The sequence below is a fragment of the Protopterus annectens genome, chromosome 8.part0, assembly GCF_019279795.1.
Source record: "Protopterus annectens isolate FY-2018-M chromosome 8.part0, PAN1.0, whole genome shotgun sequence".
NCBI lineage: Eukaryota > Metazoa > Chordata > Ceratodontiformes > Protopteridae > Protopterus > Protopterus annectens.
This window is the reverse complement of record NC_056741.1, coordinates 223,072,688-223,099,048: the sequence shown is the minus strand read 5'-3', so window position 1 is coordinate 223,099,048 and position 26,361 is coordinate 223,072,688. Positions and strand designations below refer to the sequence as shown.

Here is a 26,361-nt window from a genome sequence, read left to right as displayed (position 1 = left end):
GTCACTGTTTGGGTTTTAGACAGGTGCTCTTGTTCCCACTAAGACCTGTAATGACAGCCATTGGCTGCCTACAAGTGTGTGTGTGTGTGTGTGTGTGTGTGTGTGTGTGTGTGTGTGTGTGTGTGTGTGTGTGTGTGTGTGTGTGTGTGTGTGTGTGTGTGTGTGTGTGTGTGTGTGTGTCTGTGTGTGTATGTGTTTATGTGTCTGTGTATTTGCACATTGTATCAGTAGGCGTAGTCTGTGTACTGTAAGTTGTATGTGCGTGTGTATTTCTGTGTGTTTGTATATGTTTGTGTGTGTGTGTGTGTGTGTGTGTGTGTGTGTGTGTGTGTGTGTGTGTATTTGCACATTGTATCAGTAGGCGTAGTCTGTGTACTGTAAGTTGTATGTGCGTGTGTATTTCTGTGTTTGTATATGTGTGTGCGTGTGTGTGTGTGTGTGTGTGTGTGTGTGTGTGTGTGTGTGTGTGTGTGTGTGTGTAAATAATCGGATTATAACAGGATGTGTCAGTGTGTGTGTGTGTGTGTGTGTGTGTGTGTGTGTGTGTGTGTGTGTGTGTGTGTATGTGTGTATGTGTGAAATTTTATCCGTGGTCTCACACACACTTTATTGGTGGACATATGTATAACAGTTCTATCTGGTGGCAAAAAACTGGCAGCAAAATATGTTTAAGAATTAATTATGTTCAATAATAAGGAACAAACTGCATCATGTTTGGACCCTCAGATCTTCTTGGAGCCTGGTTATCCAGAGACACTATTGGCTGTTTAAGGAGATTTGGCTCATCCCATCTTGTGTCCTGTACCCCACCCAGGGTGCAATAACTTGTGTAAAGCTGGTTAGGGACAGTTATTTTTTAACTTCCCTCGTTGTCAGACATCATAAGTATGCACAGAATGTTGCTATACCTTGTTTAGGGGTAGTGTACCATTTATGGACTGTAAGGTGGACTACATTACAGTGATATTGCATTTTCACTTTCATCACAGTCACACATTATCAGACCTGTATGCAGGTGGTTACCATATTGGTGGTAGAGGTATGGGGGCATACTGTTTATATGTATATCTGACAACAACAAGTTGAAGCATATGGTACACATTCATTTAGCCAACGCATAAATGACTGACGTATACCATGTCGAAAGCAATGTGGCAAAATCCAAAAAAGCGATCGCAAGAGTTGCAAATCACAAAATATTGCCCCTTTTTGATCCATGGTAGCGCTCGTTTAGGTGGTTAAGCAGTCAGAAATATCAAATTCTATGTTGTTTACTACATTCCAACCGTTCAGCATTCCGAAATTTGAGGTTTACAGTCAGTGTTCTGCATGATCGAGCAATGCGCGTCCAGTCAAATGAATGTATTCTGAAGCATATTACTATAGCCATTTGTTCTTTTACTTTTATCCCACTCTAACATTAGAGGGTGTACACAGAAGGTGGCTGAATTTTAAAGGTAGTGGTAAGGGGTATCTAGTGCATATTTTTGACAACCACTTGAAATATATAACTGTGGCAATTTACTGCTCCACATTGATCCCAACCTAAAATCAGAGGGAAATAGAGATGGTGACTATCTCATTTTGGTGGGCTAGGAAGGGAAATACTATTCTACAATATAATTTATATATCTTAACATTTGCCATCTTAGTTTATTGGGAACTACTATTATGTCAGCTTTGAACATTAAGGCTTGACACAACCTATTTCTTCCTTGAAGGGAAAAAATAAGATTGAATGCCTTTCCTTATCTGTGATTTTTATTCAGGACATCATCAGATCAAAAGGTGGAAAAAAGTTCCAAAATGCATCTCAGGGCACCTAGAACCCTACTAATTCTGATGGTTAATAGTCCCTAGATTCCTTGCGTATTATTTTTATTTCCTTCACTGCTCCACATTTTTAACAGCATAGTTCTGGCCAGTTGTAAGCTGAAAAAAGTAGAGAAAATGCTGAAGATTAACACACAGTATGGAAAAGCAAGACAAAATGTGTATAGATGGTGTGAGAAGCCAAACTGGGCGGTAAATAGAGGGAGCTTTGATCATGGCACATTGGGGGATCTGGAAGGTGCCCGAAGACCATAGACTCCTTTACCTAAGACCTGCCCTGACAGTTGTTTTATAAAAGAAAGAGACATTAGGTCTAAGTACTCTTCCCTTGTATATATTGTATAGACTGATCATATAAATTAGTCAAATGAACTATTACTTCTGTTCAATTAATACTATAGAAACAATTTATTTATGCAATGAGATGTGCAGTATATGCAGACATATGCATATATTATGGGGTAATGTAACCTTTGTATTATTATTGTCATTTTGTGATGAAGTATTGTTTTATTCTTAGAACTATTAGAGAAGCAAGTCATTTTTTTTATTTAAAAAGACTGAATAATCTTGCACAAACTGCTAGCCTCTTTTATTTTGACAGCTTATTTCAAAACAAATATTAATGAATTGGCAAAATAGCAGACTCTAAAGTTAGCCTGCATTCAACATTACCCTAACAAATTATATAAGTTACAATGGGTACAACTGCATTGCAGTGGTTAATAAATACATTACATGAGCAAAACACTGACAGTCACTAATCAGTCAAGGTAAACATTCATATTTCTATGGGGATAGTGGTTGGCTTAACAGTTAAGACCGGAAGTACATTTGATTCTCACTAAGGGAAATTGCCAAGTTTTAAAATGGTCTAAAAGGGCAGCTAGCCTAGCACTTAGCTGTAAACTTATTTATGTATGCATAATTGCATGTATATTATTATGTGTAATGGGTGGCGCAGTGGTGCAGCGGTTAATGCTTTCGCCTCACAGCAAGAGGTTCTCCGGTTCGATTCTCGGCTGGGGTGCCTTCTGTGTGGAGTTTGCATGTTCTCCCTGCATTTGTGTGGGTTTCCTCTGGGTACTCTGGTTTCCTCCCACATTCTAAAGACATGCTTCTGGAGCATTTCTCCCCGGGCCACTGCTGAAAACAGGATCTGTCGAACCTAGTCGGACTTTCCCGGTCAACAAATGTTAAATAAAAAATAAATAAATAAATTAAATGTATAACACTGAACACAGAATTTCAAACTTCAGTGTATGATTTAAAACATTGCATTATTTAATGTACCTTTTCTATAATGTATCTACCATTATGTTTCAAATTGGACTAACAGATGTACCACCATATCTGTTTTTTTTTTTTCAAAAAATTAGGCTCCTTATTGCTTTGCCATACCACAAGAGGAGTTGCTGAATATTTGCAGAGTATTAAAGGGAATTATCTATCTCTGAGCTTCTTGGATATGTTTGCTGCTTTTAAAGATATGTATCTCATGTAATAAGTTTAATTCAAGAATTTTCCTTTATATGAGGGCAGTCCTAGTTCCATGCACAGGGACCTACTGTATGCATATGGATCAGTTCTCATTTTTCTTATGTTACTAAGGTATATTACACACACACTTAGAGGTAAAAAGTAATAGGTATGCTCTCTCTCTTTCCACAGTTGTCCCTGGTATAATCTGCAGACTATAAACTGAAGCACTTGCGTCATCCATGCCATGAGTTTTACATTTTTGGCTGAGTACTTGGTGTTGGTGTAGCAAGCACAGTTCTATGTCAGGTGTGTTCCAGTATAATAACTGGATGATAGCAGAGAATCTCTTTGGGGTGTAGGAGATGTTGTTGGCAGTCGTAACATGACTATAAGCTAGTAGAAAAGATAGTTTCAGGAACAGAATATAAAAAAGGTAGCAATATGTGTTTTATGTATGGTAAAGTAACTGGTATTGTATTTTACTTGCATATGCATACACTAGTAACTTATATGAAATGAACTTTGCATAGCAACTTAATATGTATACATTGCTAGGGTAGAGTTTAAATAGAAAATTAAGTGGATATGATAACACAATGAGAATTAAGTTTTGTGAAACTTTAAAAATGCATTGTAGTAACAGGTTAAGTTGAAATGAGTAAAATTATGACACATTCTGATAGTGGATGACTGTTCTTGTTTGAATCCATAATGCAAAATATGCCTTCCTTATGTGACCAAAATGAATGTTTTGAAGTACAGCAGAATGTATAAAGGAAATGAATAAAGATGTAAAAATATCTGTCAGCACAAAGTGAGAAAGGGATAGAAGAAGGGGAGTCCCCCCCCCCCAAATACTGAGTTATTTAGTTCCTTAGGTGTGAGTAGAATATTTGTGTTGTAGCTGAAGGGTTAAATGGAGTAAAAAAGTTGTAACTTTAAGTCTAGATTTAGCAGTGATGTCAGAATAATTTACATTAGCAGGGATATGAAGTGAAGGGAATGCTTTTCTGACCTAAGAAAAGTAGAGAGAGTTTACATTTCTGTATGTAAAGAATTTCAGACTACAAGAGAGAGCTTAACACATTCTTTCAGTGGTGATTATTATAAAGAATGGGGTGCAGGGGGCTGTGAAACAATACAGTGCTTTGGAGCCTTATGAAAAAATATCATGAGATGGTAAAGAGTTGGAAGACATGGGAGTAAACAACAGTAAAAAAGGAATTCAGATCTTTGTGTTATTAACTGATTCATACAGATAGTAGGGGTGCAGTGGTGGAGATGAAATTACTGGTGTCAGGAAATTGCCTAATGAATTTTTCTTCTTCTCTCAATTAACATATCTGCCTGGTATCTATCTAAACTGTCTATATATATTACTCTCTCTCTGCAGTTAATACCTATGCTATTAAATGCATCTTTGTTTTACTATGCCATGGTGTTACTATGAATTTTCTTTTATTTATGGTATTGCTACATTCCTTGTAAATAGCTTAATGCTAACCAAATTTTTCAAACATATTGCTACTGCATTCTCAAAATATTGTACTTTTGTCTTGTATATATTCATAGTGTATATTTCTCTCTGTTTTAGTACTGATAAGTATTTTGTAACTTGAATTGTTTTTTCTTATTTTTTAATTATTTTCCTGGAGCTTTTCTCCGCTGAAAAAGGGCTCTCTGGGGCCAGTCGGACTAACCCGGTTAACAAATGTAAAAATAAATAAATAAATGAGCGTCAGAAAGATTAATAAAATCTCAGATTTTCTGTGGAACATTTTATAACCTTCAATGAAGGCACGCCCATTTACGCATGTCTTGATGAATTTTCAGTCTTTATTTTATTTTGGTTTGTTGGGACTCGGCATTGCTGGATAACTCAGCGTGAGTTTGGAAGCTTTGAGGTTGAACAAGTTCTACCATTAGGAATCTGATGGTGTTAATGGCTTTAATAGAAGGTTCAAAAGGGCCAGAAATTTCTTGTGCAGAAGTTACTGATCAGTTCTAAATATCATAAATTTAATGCTGGCAGTGATAACTATTCAGTTATCCTGTGTAGAAAAACAAAAACTGCATTAAAGCTTTTTTAGTGTCTGGAGTGATTTAAGATGTGAGAATAAGTAGGTTGTTGATAGATACAATCATGTTAAAATATGGAATGTTAATGGGGAAAGAATTATTGAAGAGAAAAAAAAAAGCAAAAGAGGACAAAACCTGATCCTTGCAAATGCCAGTTTGTAGAATATTTAACAGGGATAGGGAATTAAATTAAGGAACACGTGTAGAGTGAGTGATTAGTGAGATGATTTCAAAAGCAAAGATGTGACTCGTCATCAAAGCCTAGTGGTGTAGGTTTTGGAAGTAGAAGAGCATAGTCAACGAAATCAAATGTGTCTTTAATTTCAGTAAAAATGTACTTGTTAAATGGCTTCTTCCTGTTCTTGTAATTTATCACAGTAGTTTAGAAGAGTGCAATGACTGTATTGTTGGGTCTGAACTCTTGCTCACAGTGATAGGATCTGTTGTTTTGGGAAGTATTCACTAATATGAAAATAGAAGAGTTTGCCAAATATTTTGGGGAGAGAAGTTTATAATAGTCATTAAATGTTTGTTGAGAGTAGGAATTTTTGTTTTTTTTTTAAATGGAATGATGATGGAATTTTTCAGTTAATCATATATTCATTAAGGACACTGTTACAAATTATGAATATATGTTAATTATCTGGCGATGCAGCAAGAGAATTTGTCTGGAAGTTTAGGGTGAGGTGCTAGGTTTGAAAAGGGATCAGTCTGAACCACAGTTATGCCATCTGTCATCCTATGCGTCTGCAAACTGACCCCCTAACTCAAAGTTGACAATAACAAAAAAACAAAACATAAATTAATAAAAACTGTTACACACTGAAAGCATCTGCATTGACCACAAATATAGTACTGATAATCAGTTATAAAGCCACAAAATCCTCTTGGCTTCATAAATCCACACCAGTACTGTACTCCTGCACAACCAACACCTACCGATTATGCCTGCTAACAACTTGTCTGTGGGTCAGATGTCTCCCTTTCCCCACCTTAGTTATGGATCAGGAATTGGTACAGAACAGTCTGAAAAAATGAGAGAACTGCTTTATTTCATGCAAAAAGAAAGGAAGGTTTCACACTGTGCTTTTTTAATGATGTAATTAGGAGTGTTAGTGGAAGGGAAAACAGTGAAGCAGAAAAAATAAATCCTAGTAGATTTTGTGAATTATCAGTATTAGAAACAAAAAAATGTTGGAATCAAGCAAGAGGGGTTTTATTTTTTCCTAAAAAATGTATGTATGTTATAATAACAAAAAACATTTAAAATATTTACAATCATAAGCAATTAATTGAATCGCACTTAAAATTTTAGATAATAAATTTACTTATGACATTTAACTGACAATCATTTAATCAATTATGTTCATATAATAATTTCAATTTCAACTGGTATTTGATTTTTTTTTTTTTACCATTAGCTTTTATTGTTGTAGTATGCATTTTCTTTTGACACATAATGACAAAGAAGAATTTATATAAACATGTATTGGAGCATTCGTCAGTATAAAAGCTTTGGTTAATATGCATGCATCTGACACCAGTGCTGTAAGAAATAATGAAGATCTTTCCAATACTTATTTTTGTTACATTTTAAGAAGGTATGATACCAACCAGCCTTCAAACCTTTCTACATTCCCAGTATGCAGCTTCTTTAGTTTTGGACATTTTTGTTGATTTGAAATAGAGTAATATATACTCTGTGTAAGTATTTCAGAGTAAAGTCTTTCCAAAAATCCAATAGATTTTAAAATTAAATTATTACTAATATTATTTTTATCCATATCCTTTAAGTTTTAAAGATTAACATAAACCCAATATGTATTACTAAATGTGATATCAGGATCTAGATTTAATTTAGAGGGATGTTATTTTCTTGGAAACTACTTTCTTGTTTTAATTTCTTACTAGCAACAGACAGGATTGCTAAATGATGTTCTTTGCAGATTATGCTATTTTGTATTTATTTTACTTTGAGCTAACAGATTTTTGTAGAGAGATAAGTTGTATTGCTAGATTTTTGTGAAGAGAAATGTAGTCAGAGTTGTTAGCAAATTTCCATGCATGCCAGGCATTAAAATTATTATTTTTTTTTTATCATTTGCACTTGTTAGTGACGAGCACTGAGACGCACATAACTTTATTTTCACTAGTGGACACAGAACATTCTATACTGGAAAGGGATAGAGCAGAGAGACAGCGCTTCACTTGGGTCATAGACTTATTAAAACTGAAACCAGTCAATTAAGCTGAGTTTATGCAGCAGTAAGTTTCTTTTATTAGAGGAAAAGTGGCAACAGTTAAGTCTTAGTACTGTGACAACACAGAAGGAAAAGGAAGGACAGTTATTTATTTAATTATTTATTGCAATTTGTGAATCATGTAAGAGAATTAGTCAGATGACCCTGTTCAGCCATGATCCAGGTTCTTACTGAGCCACTGCCTGCAATCTTAATGAGCAACAATGTACAACAATGTACAATTATACAATCTCAGTGACCAACAATGTATGAGCAGCAATGTACAACAATGAATAATTAAACAAAATTAGTAATGGTCAGGTAAATTTTAAGTGGTGGCATTAAAGCTCTTTTAGATGCAGATATTAATTTACAGCCCTTTAGCAGATCACAATGGTGACTGTGTATTTTTGCAAGTAATACATAACAATAGATCTTATTTTCCACTGTAGTTTTGGAGTATTTGATCATTAATGTAGTACTAGGAGTGGAAATGTATATGGAAAATTTGGAGTAACAACATTGCTGCCCAGAGAATCGTATGCAGCTGGTAAGAGAAAATGAATAATTTGGTGTAGAGTTCAAGTTGAAATAGTGTTTTACTTGCAATCATATCAATGTGCACTGTGAATGACAGGGAAGAGTCCAGAAGAAGACCGACTTATCTTTGTTTCTCTACAGCTAGAATTGGGATGTTGAAGTTTCTCATCTTTTGTGTGGTGGCAAATGACATTAGGCTTGATTTCTGACCATTAATTATTAGCTTATTGTTTAGTATCCAGGCATAGAGCTTTGATAAGTTTTCCTGGGTAGATTTTTATAGTTTTGCATTAGTTTTCTTTAATGATAACAACAGAATACTGCCTGTGTACATTATCAACTTGAAATGTGACAGGTCTTAACTTAAGTCATTGATAAATGGTGAAAAAGATAATGGCCCTATGTAATCTGCATAAAACATTAAATCTTTTAAATCTTCAAAAGGACATCTTCCAAAGGAAAAAATACTGAACTTATACTTTATAAATATTATTCTTTACTATATCCTGGTGGATATCACAATGTTCCCTAATGAGGTAAATAAATTATAGTTAGGGTAATTACATACCATCATAGGAAATTGGGCCACAAATGTTGTCTGTCCTGTTCGTTCCTGCAGTCATGATCTTTTGATGAAACTCTGAACAACTGAAAGCAATACATTATATTTAGTATAACATAGACTTATGATAATTTTATAACATAACAGTATTTTACAGATTCCCTCAGTTGTGCATCTGTCAGCTCTTTGCTTACATTAGAAATCACATAGATAAATACTTGGCTATTGCCATCTTGAATCAAATGGAGATTTATCATCTCTAATAAATGGAAAAAAGGAAGAAGAGAGAATGAGAATAACAGTGGCAACTGAGGTACTACGGTGTGTTCAATGGACAAACATGATCCACTACATTCCGTATAGTAATGAATATTGCTGTAGGCGATGTGCAGGGTAAAGTAACATAGTTATTCAATAGCAGATTCACAATATGTAGTACGTAGGTACCTAGTGCTTCTTACTTACTGATAAGTATATAGGGTAGTGCATAGACCAAATACTTTTTTTAGCTAATATATATGCAGAGTAATACCTAGGAAGCAACAACCTCTCATCAAGTGATAAGTATGGGGATTTTATCCAAGGTAGCAACTAGCTTTTATCGACAAAGTATGTAGTACCTAGATAATGACTGGTAAGTATCTAGGTAACAACCATGTCTTACTGACCTAAAATACCTAAGCAGAAAGCACCTCTTACTAACTGATGCATATGCAGAGTAATACATATGCAGCAGATACCTCTTATTAACTCTTGGATATGTACAGGGGACCACGTAGGAACTAACTTGTTTAGGAAAACATAGGTCATCTCCTCACTGTAGGAAAACAGCCATATAGTTCAGGTCCGTATTACAGCATCAAAAGAACATTTCATTGAATGGCATTTTTAATGGCATTTTGTCGAATATGCCATTCGTCAAACTGTTCTTACTGAGATCACATTACGGCATTGATCAGAAAATTTGCCCTTTCCCCACTGTAGTGCAATCTTGGAGTTGGCATATATATATAATTAACAGGGGGTGTGGGTGGTGCAGGCCCATATATGAGGGCAGTTTGATGAACAACATTTTCGATGAATTGCCATTTGTTGAAATGAAGGTTCAATGGTATAATATAGACCCTATATTTCGGGTACTAAATAACTATGCTTTGTGAGATAGCAATGCATTCTTCTTTGTTTTGAGTCTATGCCGGTTAAGAAAAATTGAACCTGGATTGAAAGTAATTATCCATTTGTCAAAAGATGTGTCAAGAGGTCAAATCAGTGAAATGACATTTGTCTGTTTATAATGTTCTCCGCAGTCTCATAAATCAATGGGTACTTACTCTGCATGTCTTTGACATAAGGAGGAGGCATCAGTAATGTTTGAAAATGTTCCATCAGGGCAGGGTTCACATATTGTATCTGTTAACTGTGTAGCTGCAAAAAAGTAAGTAACGCCATTAATATGGACATCTGCTATAGATTTCTCTCTAAAGAAAGACAAACATTCAGTTTCAAACATAAGTCTTAAGTGTCTTGTTAAGTTCACATTTATAAACATTTAGATTTAAATAAAGGAATTTTTCTGCTTCATATAGGAAATATAAACATTTGTGTTTATGTGAGGGACTTTTTATTGCTTCGTACAGTAAATATACTGTACATAAAAATTTATTCCAAGAGGCATTCCTATGGAATTCTTCACTGCATTACCTGACTGAGTGGAAAACTATGTTACAGACCAGACATTCTAAAAGTAAACACTGATAATCTAACATCAAATAACACTCAATGAAAAAATATTTTATGAAGGATATAATAGAAATCCTTTATGTTATGTCAGGTATCTAGTCAAATGACATAACACTGCCATACGGATAGTTTAATATAAATGTTCCTGCCCTTGCGTGATATCTTTCCTACTTTATTTGCAGGTTAGCACATTAATGGGTACATTTATGCAATATAAAGTAGTATTCACGTTTATGGAGCTGAAGTATCCTGGTGAGTGATTGTCATTCCCCCGGAAACAGACAGTAACAAAGTTACTACTTCACAGAGAAGTGCATTTTGAACACTTAAAACTGAAAAAGTTTTCTTTTATTAATTTCACAGTCTCATATTTATAAAACAATAACATTTTACCTTTACAAACAAAAAGGGGGACATATTAACCTTTATTCTCAAAACTCAAAATCTTGCTTCATGATGGCAATGGCTATACATGAACCATAGCATGTTTAGTACATACAATTATTCTAAATTGGAGATAATTCCTCAGAAATACTGTCTTATTTTTGTGGTTAGTAGTAATAAACTTGAAGTGTGCCTTTCAAAAACTTCACTAACATGATATCACCATGGTTCCTTTTTTAAACGGGGTTATATGCATGTCTTCCTGGATCATATGCCAAGGTATTATCAAGGGTGACTCATCATAATGAAATATTGGGCTGCACTGCTTCCAAATGAAAACTTGGTTTTCAGAGATCTTTATTTTATTTCTTTTTTAATTAAAAAAAAATCATCCTTTCTGTAGATCAATATGTATGTATACCTTTAAGAAGCTTTCCATGGTCTTGCACATGTGTATAAATGCTGAGCACATGCGAGCCTGACTGATATTTTGCAGTAAGCTGCTGAGATGCAATTATTCTAAATTGGAGATAATTCCTCAGAAATTGTATTTTTACCAGAACATAACTTTTAGTGTAGAAATGCCTAAAGCAAATGATAGAACTACAAAATTAGATACATTTCTCGTTTGATTTTCATTCTAAATTATTAAATATGTTTATCCCCCAATTTGTGTTACATTCCATGATTCATTTAAAGCATAGCTAAAATAATACTGTCTTATTTTTGTGGTTAGTAGTAATAAACTTGAAGTGTGCCTTTCAAAAACTTCACTAACATGATATCACCATGGTTCTTTTTAAATGGGGTTATATGCATGTCTTCCTGGATGGGTGACTCATCATAATGAAATATTGGGCTGCACTGCTTCCAAATGAAAACTTGGTTTTCAGAGCTCTTTATTTTATTTTTTTAATTAAAAAAAATCATCCTTTCTGTAGATCAATATGTATGTATACCTTTAAGAAGCTTTCCATGGTCTTGCGCATGTGTATAAATGCTGAGCACGTGAGCCTGACTGATATTTTGCAGTAAGCTGCTGAGATGTAACCATGCATGTCTGTGTTGTCCGTCAATCAGTTTGTTTATATTTTGTATTGCTTCTATCCATCCTGATGTGTTTCTGTGTAATAAAGTATATAAACAAACTACCCTGCCTGTTCTTCTTGACAAGTGGCACTTTCCGTTTTTGGAATTTAGAATTCTATGCATGCTCAGAGTTCTGATTTCTATTAAGGAAAATAAAAAAATATATATATATATATATATATATATATATATATATATAGATATATACAGTAAATAACTTACTCAGTGTGGGTTGTTTTCTAAGACAGCCGAAAATGTTTATGTATTCTTCAATACAGAATAAGGGCATTTAGCCTTGCTAGAGGACCTCCTGCCATTTTGTCTTAAAAGAAATTTCTCTTCAGTCAGGGACTGGTGAATTGCTAGGCAAAGCAAAGAGCAGCTGTTTCTGATTCACTCAGGTTTTTCAGGTGACTGGTGCTTCTGGCAAAATGAATGAACGTTAAAGAACTCTTTTTGTTAACAGTGGGCAAGGAAAATCAATGTCTTTTGTAAATTAGGTAAGCTGTTTATATACACTTAATAATGCTGTACTCTTTTGTGTGATTCACTAATCTCTTGTTGAGGGTGTTCTATTTAATGGTGCCAATGATAAACACCCACAAGGAGGGTATGTATTGCTTTTTTAGTATACAGTTATTATTGTGAGTGTGTGTGTGTGTGTGTGTGTGTGTGTGTGTGTGTGTGTGTGTGTGTGTGTGTGTGTGTGTGTGTGTGTGTGTGTGTGTGTGTGTGTGTGTGTGTGTGTGTGTGTGTGTGTGTGAGTGAGTGCCTGTGTGTGCATGTACATGCTGACGTAGAATGCAGTTGAGTGCACTATATTTGAGAGCAACAAGCTGAAGTACAATTATTGTGGCTGTTATTTATTCATGCATTCCTTCAATTATTTGACAGCAGTCACAATCAATAAATCAGCTGCAATTATGGGGTACGAGTGAATGTGTGTGAGGGGAGAGGGGTGTACAGTGGGTTATACAGTGGTTTGTACTATATTTGTCTAACATTTATGAGCTAAAATTTACTAATCTGATCATCAGTAAGTTATTTATTCATTATTTTGTTTGACCACAGTCATATATCTGAAATACACACAAGTAATTAAAGCAGCTGAATTGGTGAGCATGTGTGTGTGTTTGTGATTGTGGGTATATAGGGGTATGTGCACGTGTGCATGGTTTTGTGTTTATGTGTGGTGGGGTTGCTATGGACTGCACTCTAAGTGTCTGACAGCGATTAGTTAACATTATTGTGGTCATTATTCATTCATTTATTCTTTTATTTGATCATATTAAGATACCTGAGATATACAAAGTCAAATAGGATGTAACTTGAACCAGACACCCTTAGAACACAGGTTGAACTTGGCTAGGCTTGTAAAGGCCCTGGGGCCACTAGCCTATTAACCTCCTATGACCCTATGTATCTGGTGGGCAAGGATGCAATATGTTGTAGAAACTGACCATAAACAGATGACTTATTTTTCAAACTCACAGTGGATGTGTTCCTGTTTCGTATATTTGATGATCATAGCTGTCATTAGATCATATTAAACAGCCACTGATTTTGCTTGACAGAGCTAGTGTGTTTTTGAATGAAACAGATTGAAATATGTTACTTTGTCCATTGTTGCTGTAATCTAGTCTGTACACCACCATGATTACACTGCAAAATTTGGGGAATTAGTAACCTTTTTGTGAGCAGCCCCCATAACAGAAGACAGGTCATAACTGCAAAAGGATTTAAAAAGTATTAAGTTAGTCATTCAGTCTTCTGAATGAAATGTTTAGCAGCTTAAAATTGTTTGCACTGTCTGCTACTTTTTGTGGTGGCCACTCTCTATGCATCACAGATGAGCGTGCTAAAGCCACATTTGTTCTCTAACTTCTGTAATACATGGGGGAGGTAATGGTCTATGCGTTGCAAAGAATTGCATAGAATAACAATCAGGTCTCTCTAAATCCAGTTGTGATCTTATATGGATGTCAAACTCCACCTATCAAAGAGAATGCCTTGACTTCAATGTCTCTACCAAATAACAAGCTAGTTATGATTAGAGTATATCATAATCCTCTTTGAAACATCCCTGTCGATATAATATTCTAGTGAGTACAGAATATGTATGTCTTCTTCTTCTCTTCCGGCTGTTCCCATTAGGGGTCGCCACAGCGGATCATCTGTTTCCATTTCTTCCTGTCCTCTGCATATCGCTGTGTCACACCAACCACCTGCATATCCACTCTCACCATATCCATAAACCTTTTCTTAGGCGTTCCTCTTTTCCTCTTACCTGGCAGCTCCATCCTTAGCATCCTTTTCCCAATATACCCAGCATCCCTCCTCAGCACATGTCCAAACCAATGCAATATCACCTCTCTGACTTTGTCTCCAAACTGTCTAGCCTGAGCTGACCCACAAATGTACTGATTCCTAATCCTATCCATCCTTCTCACACCTGGTGCAAATCTTAACATCTTTAACTCTGCCACTTCTGGCTCTGACTCCTGCCTTTTTGTCAGTGCCACCATCTCCAACCCATACAACATAGCTGGTCTCACTACCCTCTTGTAGACCATCCCTTTCACTCTTACTGGTATCCATCTGTCAAAAATCACTCCTGACACTCTTCTCCACCCCTTCCACCTTGCCTGTACTCTCTTCTTCACCTCTCTTCCATACTCACCATTTCTCTGAACTGTTGATCCCAAGTACTTAAACTCATCCACCTTCGCCAACTCTACTCCCTGCATCCTCAACATTGCTCTATCCTCCATCCCATTCACACACATATATTCTGTCTTAGTCCTGCTGACCTTCATTCCTTTCCACTCTAGAGCATATCTCCACCTCTCCAGGGTCTCCTCAACCTGGTCCCTACTCTCACTACAGATCACAACATCATCTGCAAACATCATAGTCCATGGGGCCTCCTGTCTGATCTCATGTGTCAACCTGTCCATCACCATTGCAAATAAGAAAGGGCTCAGAGCTAATCCTTGATGTAATCCCACCTCCACCTTAAACACATCTGTCACTCCCACTGCAGACTTCACCACTTTCACACTACCCTCGTACATATCCTGTATCACTCTTACATACTTCTCTGCCACTCCTGACGTCCTCATACAATACCACAACTCCTCTCTAGGCACCCTATCATATGCTTTCTCCAAGTCCACAAAGACACAATGCAACTCCTTCTGACCATCTCTATATTTCTCCATCAAGACTCTCAGAGCAAACATTACATCTGTAGTGCTCCTTCCTGACATGAAACCATACTGCTGATCACTAATCATCACCTCCCTACTTAACCTAGCTTCTACCACTCTTTCCCATAACTTCAAGCTGTGACTGATCAGTTTTATCCCTCTGTAGCTACTACACCTCTGCACATCACCCTTATTTTTAAAAATAGGTACCAACACACTTTTTCTTCACTCCTCAGACATCCTTTGACTTTCCAAGATTTCATTAAACAATCTGGTTAAAAACTCCACTGCCGTTTCTCCTAAGCACCTCCATGCTTCCAATGGTATGTCATCTGGACCAACAGCCTTTCCATTCTTCATCCTCTTCATAGCTGTTCATACTTCCTCCTTGCTAATCTGTTTCACTTCCTGATTCTCTAACCCCACATCATCCAATCTTCTCTCTCTCTCTCTCATTCTCTTCATTCATCAGCCCCTCAAAGTACTCTTTCCATCTGCTCAACACACTCTCCTCACTTGTGAGTACGTTTCTCTCACTATCCTTTATCACCCTTACCTGCTGCACATCTTTCCCAGCTCGGTCCCTCTGTCTAGCCAATCGGTATAGGTCCTTTTCTCCCTCTTTAGTGTCCAACCTTTCATACAACTCTCCATATGCCTTATCCTTAGCCTTCGCCACCTGTCTCTTTGCCATGCTCCTCATCTCCTTATACTCCTGTCTACCTTCTTCATCTCTTTGACAATCCCTCTTCTTCTTTGCCAGCCTTTCCCTCTGTATACTCTCCTGTACTTCCTCATTCTACCACCAGGTCTCCTTCTGTAAGTCTAATGTGTTTCAACAATTACTGAGGCATTTTTCTTAGCAGAGTGTTTAGGAGTACAAGAGTAATAGCAATCTGGATTTTGGTGTCATAATGCTGTAGGTGTGTATGGGCGGATGGTTTGAGAACTTTTACATAATGTTAGTATTTATAAGTCGCTTTGGTGAAGGTTTTAATGGTCTCAATGTATGACATTTTAATGGGATGTTTTTGTGAATGTGGGTGAGGGGAGGTTGAAGATGTGTGAGTACATAATCTCCACTGTGCATGGTTTTAGCTGAGAAGGATGATGCCAAATTAGTTTAATATTTGTAATTCTCACTGATGGTGTAAATTTTTTAGCGAAGTGTCTGTTATCAGTTAACATTAGGCAGTTCCTACAGTGCCTCAGAATATCAAGTGCTAAGAGGCTGCAATAGGAGGGATACACAATGGCTGACCTTCTACAATGTCCAATACATCAAGTATTAGATGAACAGGTGTACAGGTTAGATAAATGTGACTAAGTAAGTTCATTTAATTAAAATTTTGGAGAAGTGAGCAGGTTAAACTATCTGTAATGATTAACTCGGTTAATTCTAATTTGTAAAATAGTGCACAGACTAAAGAAGTATGTGGTTTAGTGGGAGAAGTACTTTGGAATACGCAATTGTATTTATCAGTTATAGAAAGAGATCACCTGGAGGAGGGGCTTGAGAGCGGGAGACTACAGCAAATTGTTATAATAAAATCAGGTCCAAAAACAGAGGTGGGGGAGGGCTTGTCTCAATTAGTAATGAAGTGGGAGTTCAATAGCTCATGGTATTAAATACTGACAAATAGAGTAATTTGAGGGAAGGGGCAAATTCAAGCATTTTCTTTGAGAATAGCTCAGATACTGAGTGAACAGTCAGAACAAATCACCTGTGCCTGTATAATACGCACTGCAACCTTTGCAAATTTAAAACAAATGCAAAGGAATAAAAGGCAAAAAAAACAGCTCTTGTAACTTAACAGCCAAATAGAAATTATGCTTATAAACCCCTTCAAGCAATTAAATCTCTTGAACTAGCCTGATGCTATCATCTCTCACTCGATAAAAAAATATGTTTTAATTCTAACAGTTAGTGCACTTAAACTGCAAAATCCAGTGCAGTTATTAACTGAAATTTGTCAAACTAAGAGCCTAAAAGAGCTTAAAGCACTTCATCTGGTTGTTATTGTGTATAAATGAAGAAAATTACAAATAAAGTAACTTAAACTGGTAAGAACAGATAGCTTAAACAAAAAAAAAATTATAACAAAAAATAACTTGAATCTGATTAGGAACCACTAAACTAATATGTAAACTAACAAAAGAAAATAAATTACTTGAAACACTTATTTTGCTAACTGACTCTTCTGTGATGACTAAATTTCTGTGGTAGTTAGAACATGTTTTTGCATTGTACAGCTTATCCTCTGTAGAATCCCCTGAGGTCCATAGGTTCATAGGATCATTGGCTGGTACTAGGCTATCGGCCCTAGGGCCTATACAAGCCTACCCAAACAATTCCCCGGATATTTCTTCCCACAATATTTACTTCCCTGGACCCCTGTCTAGCAGGGTGACTGACGTGATCCCCAGGGTGAATTTCCAATCTCCCATCCAATCGTCAAGGTTCCTTTTGAAGAGGGCCAAGGAGGCGCTCTGCTTGACATGTATGGGCAGTCTATTGCAGAGTACGGGGAGTCTCTGGGTCAGGATCCTATCCCTTCAGCATTTTTTGTTCATTGTGATGACAAGGTTTAGATCCCTGGAGCAGGTGGCTCTGAGGGATTGGGATTTCTTTAAGTGGAGGATGTCCAATAGCTCAGGGTTTGACATGGCCTTGTATATTAAGCAGAGATCGCCTCTGAGTAGACGATATGCGACAGATAGATGGAGTTTTTTTAGACGGTCAGCAATGTGCATCTGCTTTAGTCCTGTGATTCTTTTAGTGAGGTATTTCTGCGGCCTTTCCAGCTGTTGCAGATGTCTTGTAAGGTACATACCAAATGGGGCACTGTACTCTATAATGGGTCTAATGAGGGATGAGTACAGTGGGACAATGACCTCCTTTTCTTCTGGATGAAAAGCCCTCAGTGATGAGGTGTGCCACATAGAAGGATTTCCTGACTGTTGTGGTGATGTGGTTATCAAAGGTGAGACCACTGTCCACCTGTGTCCCTAAGACTCTCATCACACTTTCGGTGTTTAGTGTACTGCCACCTATGTGTTAATTCATGGGTACATGTTTTTTCCCAAAGGGGATAACTATACATTTCTTGGCATTAAGCTTGAGCCCATGGCTCTGGTACCAAGCATCTGTTTCTGTAAGGCCCTTTTGTAGAATATCCACATAATTTGGGGATTCAATAATGGCTCCCAGTTTGTAGTCATCTGCAAATTTTGTTAGCCAGAGTTCCTTAGTGCTGGCCTCTACTTCAAAGAAGTAGATGCCAAACAAGAGCAGTCCCAGGACTGAACCCTGAGGTACTCCACTTGTCACTTGTCTGGAGCTGGATTTGGAGTCAGCTACTTTTACAGTCTGGGTTCTGTCAGTAAGTCAGTTGGCAACCCATCGAGTGACATAGGGATTAATGCCCAGCTTAGTAAGTTTATCTATGATTCCAGATCGGGGATGGTGTCAAAGGCCTTGGCGAGGTCCAGATAGGCTGTGTGGACCCCCTTACCCACGTCCACAGCTCTGGAGACTGATTTGAAGAAGCCAATCAGGTTCAGGAAACAAGATCGGCCCTTCACGAACCCAAATTGGGTGGTGTCCAGTGTTTGAAGGTTGCCAATGTCTTTGTTTATAAGTTCCTTGATAATGCGTAACATGCCCTTGCAGATTAGGCTCGTCAAACCGAGGGGACAGTAGTTCCCGGGATCCAAGGTGGATCCCCCCTTGTTGAGTGGGATAACTATAGCTGTGCACCACTCAGTGGGCATGAAGCTTGAAGTGAGGCTATGATTAAACATGACACTAAGATGAGGTGCCAGTTCATTTTGTAGTTCATGTAGTACACAGCCTGGGATGTAATCTGGTCCCATGGATGCTGTATTCATAGCTTTGGAGAGTGCGGTTTCTACCTGTATGGCCTTGATTATCAGAATTTGGCAATCTTTTGGTATTGAGATGGGCCCTTTAGGGGGTGAGAGGGGGTGAAGTTGGCACTAAATCGATCTGCCAGGATATTGGCAATATCCTTGGGATCAGTATATTTAATGCCATTCAGTTGCAGCTCAGAAAAGATCTGAGCATTACCATTTAGATTCTTGACATAACTATAGAACGCCTTGTGATTGTCTTTGGAATCTTCAACAATTTTATTTTCGTAACTAGCTTTGGAGGATTTTATGAGGAATCTCAGCTTCCTACTATGGCTGGTAAGGGAGATTTTTGCATCCTAGGATTTTCCTCTTTTCCGCAACAGTTTCTTCCTTCTGTTGTATAGTTTGTTTATGGCAGGGGACCACCATATTGGCTTCCTTTTTTTGGAGTAGAGCATCTTGGTTCTATTTGGGATGGCACGATTCATGCACGAGTGGATGTGCTCGTACAGTGCCTTTGTGTAGGATTCAGCAGTCGAACTTTCAGCTCCCATCTGTATGAGTGCCATGAAGTTTGTCACTTCGGACTTAAGTAGCATGAAGTTGGCTTTGGGGATTTTTTTATGGAGGTTTCCTTACTGGGTTTGGCTTCCTTTTTTTGGAGTAGAGCATCTTGGTTCTATTTGGGATGGCACGATTCATGCACGAGTGGATGTGCTCGTACAGTGCCTTAGTGTAGGATTCAGCAGTTGAACTTTCAGCTCCCATCTGTATGAGTTCCATGAAGTTTGTCACTTCGGACTTAAGTAGCATGAAGTTGGCTTTGGGGACGTTTTTTATGGAGGTTTCCTTACTGGGGGGTGGGATGTGGATGTCAAGGGTGATTTGCTTATTGTCAGACCTGAACAATGGGGGGTATCCACTGGTGTGGAGCATCTATCTCCCATGTTGGTAATGACCAGGTCTAGTATATTGAAGCCCCTGGTGGGACAATGGATTAGTTGATTTATGAATTCCAAGAACCATTAGGAATAGGTGTTGGTACCCGAGTAGTTTTCCCAGGTAATGGCTGGGTTGTTGAAATCACCCAGTATTAGGGTGTTTGGTTGTATCTTAATATTTTTCAGTATGTTTAGAAAGGTGTAGTGAGAATCTTGGGGCATGGTGGGGGATATATAGCAAGCTACAATTTGGATTGCAGTCTTACCTAGTGTTAATTGCACCTGGAGAATTTCAGATGCATTGTGTTGGGCAACTAGCCTGGAGGTGTGAATATCCTTGGTGAATATGGACACTCCTCCACCTTTAGTGTTTCAGTCTTGGTTTGGTGGCTGAAAAGTGTGGTAAGAGTTGTAGCCTGGTTTTGTAGGGGTGCTCTCTGGAGTCTCAGTTACTGCACAGATATCAATGTTCTCCATTTTTAGGAATGCCTTGAGAGAGTGCATTTTGAGGTTTAGACTTCTAGCATTGAGTACCATTACCTTCACATTTTGCATGCTTGTATATGTTACGGTGGTGGTTTTGTCCTTTGAACTTTGCCTAAAAAAGGCACTATAGGGATGGCAAGAGCTTTAGCCAGTAACCTGAATCCCAGGGGTGACAGGTGCAGACCATCTCTGGCAAAGCATCGTGGTTTGTCGATCATGTCGTTCCAGGCAGGCAGATACTGGATCCCCTTTGAATGGCACCAGAAGCTTAGCCAATTGTTGAAGTCAATTATTTTGTCCTTATACTGTGGTATCATTCTGGGCAAAGGCAGGTTGCTACTCAGGGCTAGAGTCACACCTGCCTGGGCCACATGATCCGAGAATTCTTCCATGTCTCTTATCATGTAGTCCAGGGAGGTACGTCTCAAGTCATTCATTCTAACATGGACAATGACAGAGTCGTAGTTGTACTTGTTGTGGAGTGACTTGAGTGCATGCGTTATGTGGCGGATCCTGACACCCAACAGGCAGCTGACTGTAATGTTCTCCTTTCTCAGCCTGGTGAGTGGGACATCAGTATGTCTGACTATAGAGTCATCTATGACTAAAGTTCTGAGTACATTGTCTTGCCTTAGGGGCTGTTGTTGGGTGGCTGTGTGTCACTTTGGTTGTGACTGGTGTTTGTTTGCGTTTCTGCTTCGGAGGTCCTTGTTGCTTGGGAAGGTTAATGTTAAGGGCCTCCGCTTATGTGAGTTTAGTGTTGCTATGTGTTGGTGTTGATGGTGTGAGTTTTAAAGGGCTATGTGTTGCTTGAGGTGTAGTGCAGGTGTTAACCTTCTCCTCTTGACTGTCTAACACAATCTTGGCTGGAAAGAGCTTTGCTTCCAGTTTGGCTATGTAAGTGCATCTCTCACAGGTTGTAGTGTCAGGTGATAGGAGGAGAGGGATGTCTGTGTACATGAGGCAGTTGCTGCATTGCCCCAGTATGCCCAGATTCACCAGGTGGACAGGAGAAATCACCAGAAGCTGACCCTTGGACATGTCTGTTTATGTGCTTTTTTTGTCAAGTACAAGAGCTGTTTTCCCTTACCTTTGCAAGGCACTTTGCAGTTATAGGCTGTTTAGTGCCTACGATTCATTTCTCCTTATTAACAAGGAGAGCTGAGTGCTTGTATAAGTGTAAGGCTTCCTAATGATTTCCAGCAGGTTCTAGAGCAAGTGCTAGTGACAGGGATTCAGATTTTAGTGCTACTACTGAGAAACCAGCTAGTTCTAAGGGAAGATTTGAAGAACAGACTTTCTGGTACCTGGAATAGTTTAACCATAGCCCCGCGGTGCTGCATGATGTGACAAATGCACAAACACACATGTTTTTAAGCCAGAAAGTTGAAAGGGATAGAAATCAGCGCAAAATGGCTAATAAAATTAACAATTTCAGAGCTAGAATCCACTCCTCTAGTGTTAGATAGGCAGTACAATGCTCACCACTCCCACTGGTAGAAGTTATAGTTCCACTTTATGCATCCCTTCTTAGGCCAGGAGAAGTGGCAAAGCAAACACTCATTCTAAAGACCTAAAACTACACCATCACCTCAGCAACACCAGAGAGCACGGCAGATACCTAGCCAAGCATATCCTACATTTTTAGAATAAGCTGCTGTTACCTATCAAGCAGAATACATCCCTATCAGTGTTTAAAACCAATCTGGATTACTGCATAGGTGATCACAAATTTTCATCGGGGATATGTGGAGAACGAGTGCTTAACTGGACAGACACTGCTAGCCTCCCGCAGGTATTGGGTGATGTGGCAGAGCTTCTTGATGTTCTCCTTTATCTGTAAGATTAGCAAGAATAGGTGACTCCATTCACTTGTTGCAAGGCCTGGAAACCAGCTGCAGATGGGTTAAAAAACATAACATATTCATTTAACTGAGTACGAGTTTCTCCAAGAATTGTTTTAGTAAAATAGTTTTTTTACTGAGTTTATTTGAATTTCACTTTAAAGGAAAAACAAAACTCATCAAATGTAGCTTGGTTGAATTTCAAAATAACTTGTCAAATGTGTTGAAGTCAGTGACTTCACTAAGGTAGAATTAGATGCAAGGGTTAAAACTAGGGTTAGGATTGGGGTAAGGCAATATTTTTGGTAGGGGTGAAGTTAGGAGCTGTGATTATAGTTCTGTTTAGGATTAGTTTTGCTGTGGGGTCATATGCGTGGAATGTGATTCATTCATTTTATACAATAAATACTGTAAGTAATTATATCTGCATTTTTTTCTGTTTGTGATTTTGCCTTTCTAAAATCTTGCTGTTGACCTAATTAGATATAAGTTATATGGTTTTAATTATGCTGCCTTTCACAAGATAGGTTTTGATGTAGTGTACTATATTTGATCTATCTTTTCAAGGTTTTAATTCCAACATACCTTTCAAGCACTTCTTTTAAGAGTAATGCAAAGTAAAATCATGGCTGGCCATTCAAGACTTATGTAGTGTTCAAAAATGCAATACTTTGATGTTTTGTAGTTCAAAATGTTCTCTGATGGATAACTTTAGTATCTGATGAGTTGACGATTTCAAGAACAATGTCACTTTATCCAAAATTGATGCATTTGCTCTCTGTGAATAATTTCAGTCTATTGATTTATATGGGATTAAAGAATTTGCACAAATTATTATTCATAGCAGGTATAACAGTGTTCCATAGTACATGACAGTGAAGAAGACAGTGAAAATTAAATTATTTCATACAATCTGCCAACAGCCGCACTGGTCCATGAGATAAACAAATATGCATTTTCTAAGATGAACATTATTTAGAAAATTTTTTTGTTTTCTCTTACTGAAATGGCCCAAATTGTATGGATGTAGACCTGCATTTAAGTGCCCATTTCAGTACTTTGTTATATGGTTAATGTAGTCAGCACTAGTAATAGCATCTCTTAAGTTATTATTATCAACTTACCTTCCACTCTGATGCCAAACCCTGGACCACAAGTAGATATCTTCTGGCAGAAGTCACACTTTTCTCCATCCCTGTGACTACAGTAGTAACCACGTTTGCATCTGCATTTAGTATTTTTTGATTTGGTACAGTGGGACTCTACCTCAATGTACCGTCCTAAATACACGAGTATAAACAAAACAAAAAGAGTTTATTAATGTCTTTATTTTGTAATATGATTAATAATTTATCATGTTAAGTGATGCCTTTTATGAGAACAGCTACTCTGTTTGTATACAAGTAAATGTTATTGTTATTTTTAAGAGCTGTCTTGCTCATTAACTATTAGCTAAACTTAGCAGTAAGCAAGATGTTTAGTCTGCAGCAGGTTTCCTGAATATAAGGAAAACCCGAAAGGGTGCTCAGTGTGTGCTAAAACTGAGACAGTCCATGCAAATGAGAAATTGCAGGAGTGGAAATCAGATGGTGCACATACTGATAATCATCTGGTCTCTTCAGTCCCACTGAATAATTTGTCTTGTCACTCCTTTGCTATGATCATGTTTAGCCATCCCATTATTATGTTAATGATGTCCTTTTGTTTCTCAACTTTTGTCAGTTCCATGACTGCTTCTTTGATTTTTGCAAACTTATTCTCATGCTACAAAATGGACATCCATGGTGGTGCAGTGGTTAGCATTGCCACCTCACAGCAAGAGGTTCTCCAGTTCGATCCTTGGTTGGGGTGCCTTCTGTGCAGAGTCGGCATGTCCTCCCTGTGGTCACATGGGTTTTCTCCAGGTGCTCTGGTTTCCTCCCACATCCCAATGACATGCTGTAGGTGGACTGGGCACTCTAAATTGGCCCTAGGCGTGAGTGTGTGCATGTGTGTGCCTTCTGTGGAAGGTTGGGTGCTGAGCTGGCAACTCAAAACCATAAAACTCCACTGTCACTCATGAGTGGACAGGCGATCTGCTGTGGCAACCCCTAACTGGGAAAAGCCAAAAGAAGTAGAAGATTCTCATGCTACAGAATGGGAGATCTACATCACTGGCCTCATTGGATGCTCTATATAAAATAGGTGATGAAGATGGAAGCCCAGTATGCAGCAAGGACTTTTAAGAGGAGCTGATATTACTAAGTGGCAAATGAAAAAGTAGAGTGAACATTTACAAAGTTTTTATTTTATGTGATTGTCAGGACATATTACAATCACACAAACCAATGACTTGGTAAACACTCCAATGTACACCAAAAGGCAGCCCCTTTTTTTGGTGACTGCCATCTACCAAGTACTACCTGAGGATTCCGAGGAAGAATCTATATGGGTCCTCTTGAGAAATGCTGATTTAAAGCCATACTGCACCAAAAAGCAATTTTAAATATTTACATACATAAATACATAGATAGATACAATTAAAAAGTTGAGGTACTACACGCATTGAAAAATTAACAATCTAAAGCTAACACATAGAAAAGAACGGCATTGTACCCTGAATTCTAATGATGCTTTTAAGATGGTTGCTGAACATGAAGAAGCACTCTTTTCAGACTACGACACTGGAATAGAAATCTTCCCTGCCTTGTTGGATTGTCTGAGTTGATTATATTATGTAAAGTGATGCAAGATGCTATGACCATGTGATCATGGCATAGGAGGTTCATTGCCCCCAAGCAAATGCAAGATGCAAATTCCCCTTCAAAATCAGGGACATAAATTATTAATTGCATATAATTTGTGTGAGAGGTAATTAACCAAAACTAAACTATCAAAAGCCTCAGGAAGTCACATTCTCAAAGCAGCAGTACTTCCAAGGTTGCAAAACAATGCACGCCCTAATGTGGGAGCAAGTCCCCACACCTTCAATCTATACATATCCCTATACTGATGTCAGACAAATTCAGAAACAAAGGATGAGATGGAAAACAAAAGACAAACTAATCTTGTCTCCTTCTCTGATGCCACAATTCAGTCTTTGTGAATTAGGCAATCCCAACCAAGGGAAATATTTACCACAGGAAATTTGAAATGTTTGTTTTGATGTCCCATATATGTACTATTGTGGGCTGCAATAATCAACAGTTTACCTAAATTTATACCTTAACATTTAGACTCATTACATGGTAACAAAGAGAGCTGTAAAGATGTGATTTCATATTTTTTTTATCTGAATAGACTTGATATCATAGTTGACTGTTTATAGGTTCATAGGTAAATACTAAGCTAACTGCCCTTGTGGGGTATTTTAACCAAACCAGCTTCCCTTTTTGTGCTTTAAATAACCTATCCTGTTTGATGTTAAATTGACTTTACTCATCCCATTGTCAATAATTATATATTACCTATAGTGAGAATGACTGGGATCATACCACAAACAATATGAGGGAACCCATGAGTGGGATAAAGCATTAAGGAGCTGCCTCTGTCCATCAGTATCAGTAATAAAGGGTACGGCCCTGCGGTAAATTTTTTATTACTTATACACAGGTTCATTATTCAGTCACACTTGAATATTGACAGGGATGAGTTTTGATTTACATGGATGAGAAGTGTGTTTCACAGCAATGGTATCCTCTGAGAGATATACCTGTCCTTCCAAATTGTTTTGTTGATGTTGCAGAGGAGACTTAGATCCCTCTTAAATTATTCTAAAGAAATCTGTCTTATGGACAATGTTGTTAAAGTGTGTGTTCTTATATTGTCATAGTGTTTTGCCAACTCCACAGTGTGACTGGGGAAAATAATGTTACTTGATTATTTATTCTGTTGGATCCAGGACTAATGCTCGACCGGCCGTTTTTACCAAATGTGAAATGGCTGGGCATACTTACATGAAAGTGCTTTTCACCAAAGAAGCACTTTCACGTAAGTATGCCTGTTGTGGAGATCGCACTACAGTGGGAATACGGGAAAATTCCCTTTTCCCTACTGTAGTGTGACCTCGGAGTGAGA

General features: G+C 37.8%; 1 protein-coding gene across 1 annotated transcript in view; it reads right to left on the bottom strand.

Moving 5' to 3' along the window:
- The window catches only part of LOC122807988, a 163,212-nt gene that overhangs the window by 97,642 nt on the left and 39,209 nt on the right, over nucleotides 1-26,361 (bottom strand). Inside the window, exons 3-5 of the mRNA XM_044079007.1 lie at nucleotides 23,430-23,585; nucleotides 10,068-10,161; nucleotides 8,743-8,822 (exon numbers count right to left, since the gene is read on the bottom strand). Coding sequence (XP_043934942.1) covers nucleotides 8,743-8,822; nucleotides 10,068-10,161; nucleotides 23,430-23,585 — 330 coding nt within the window. The remainder of the gene's footprint in view (nucleotides 1-8,742; nucleotides 8,823-10,067; nucleotides 10,162-23,429; nucleotides 23,586-26,361) is intronic.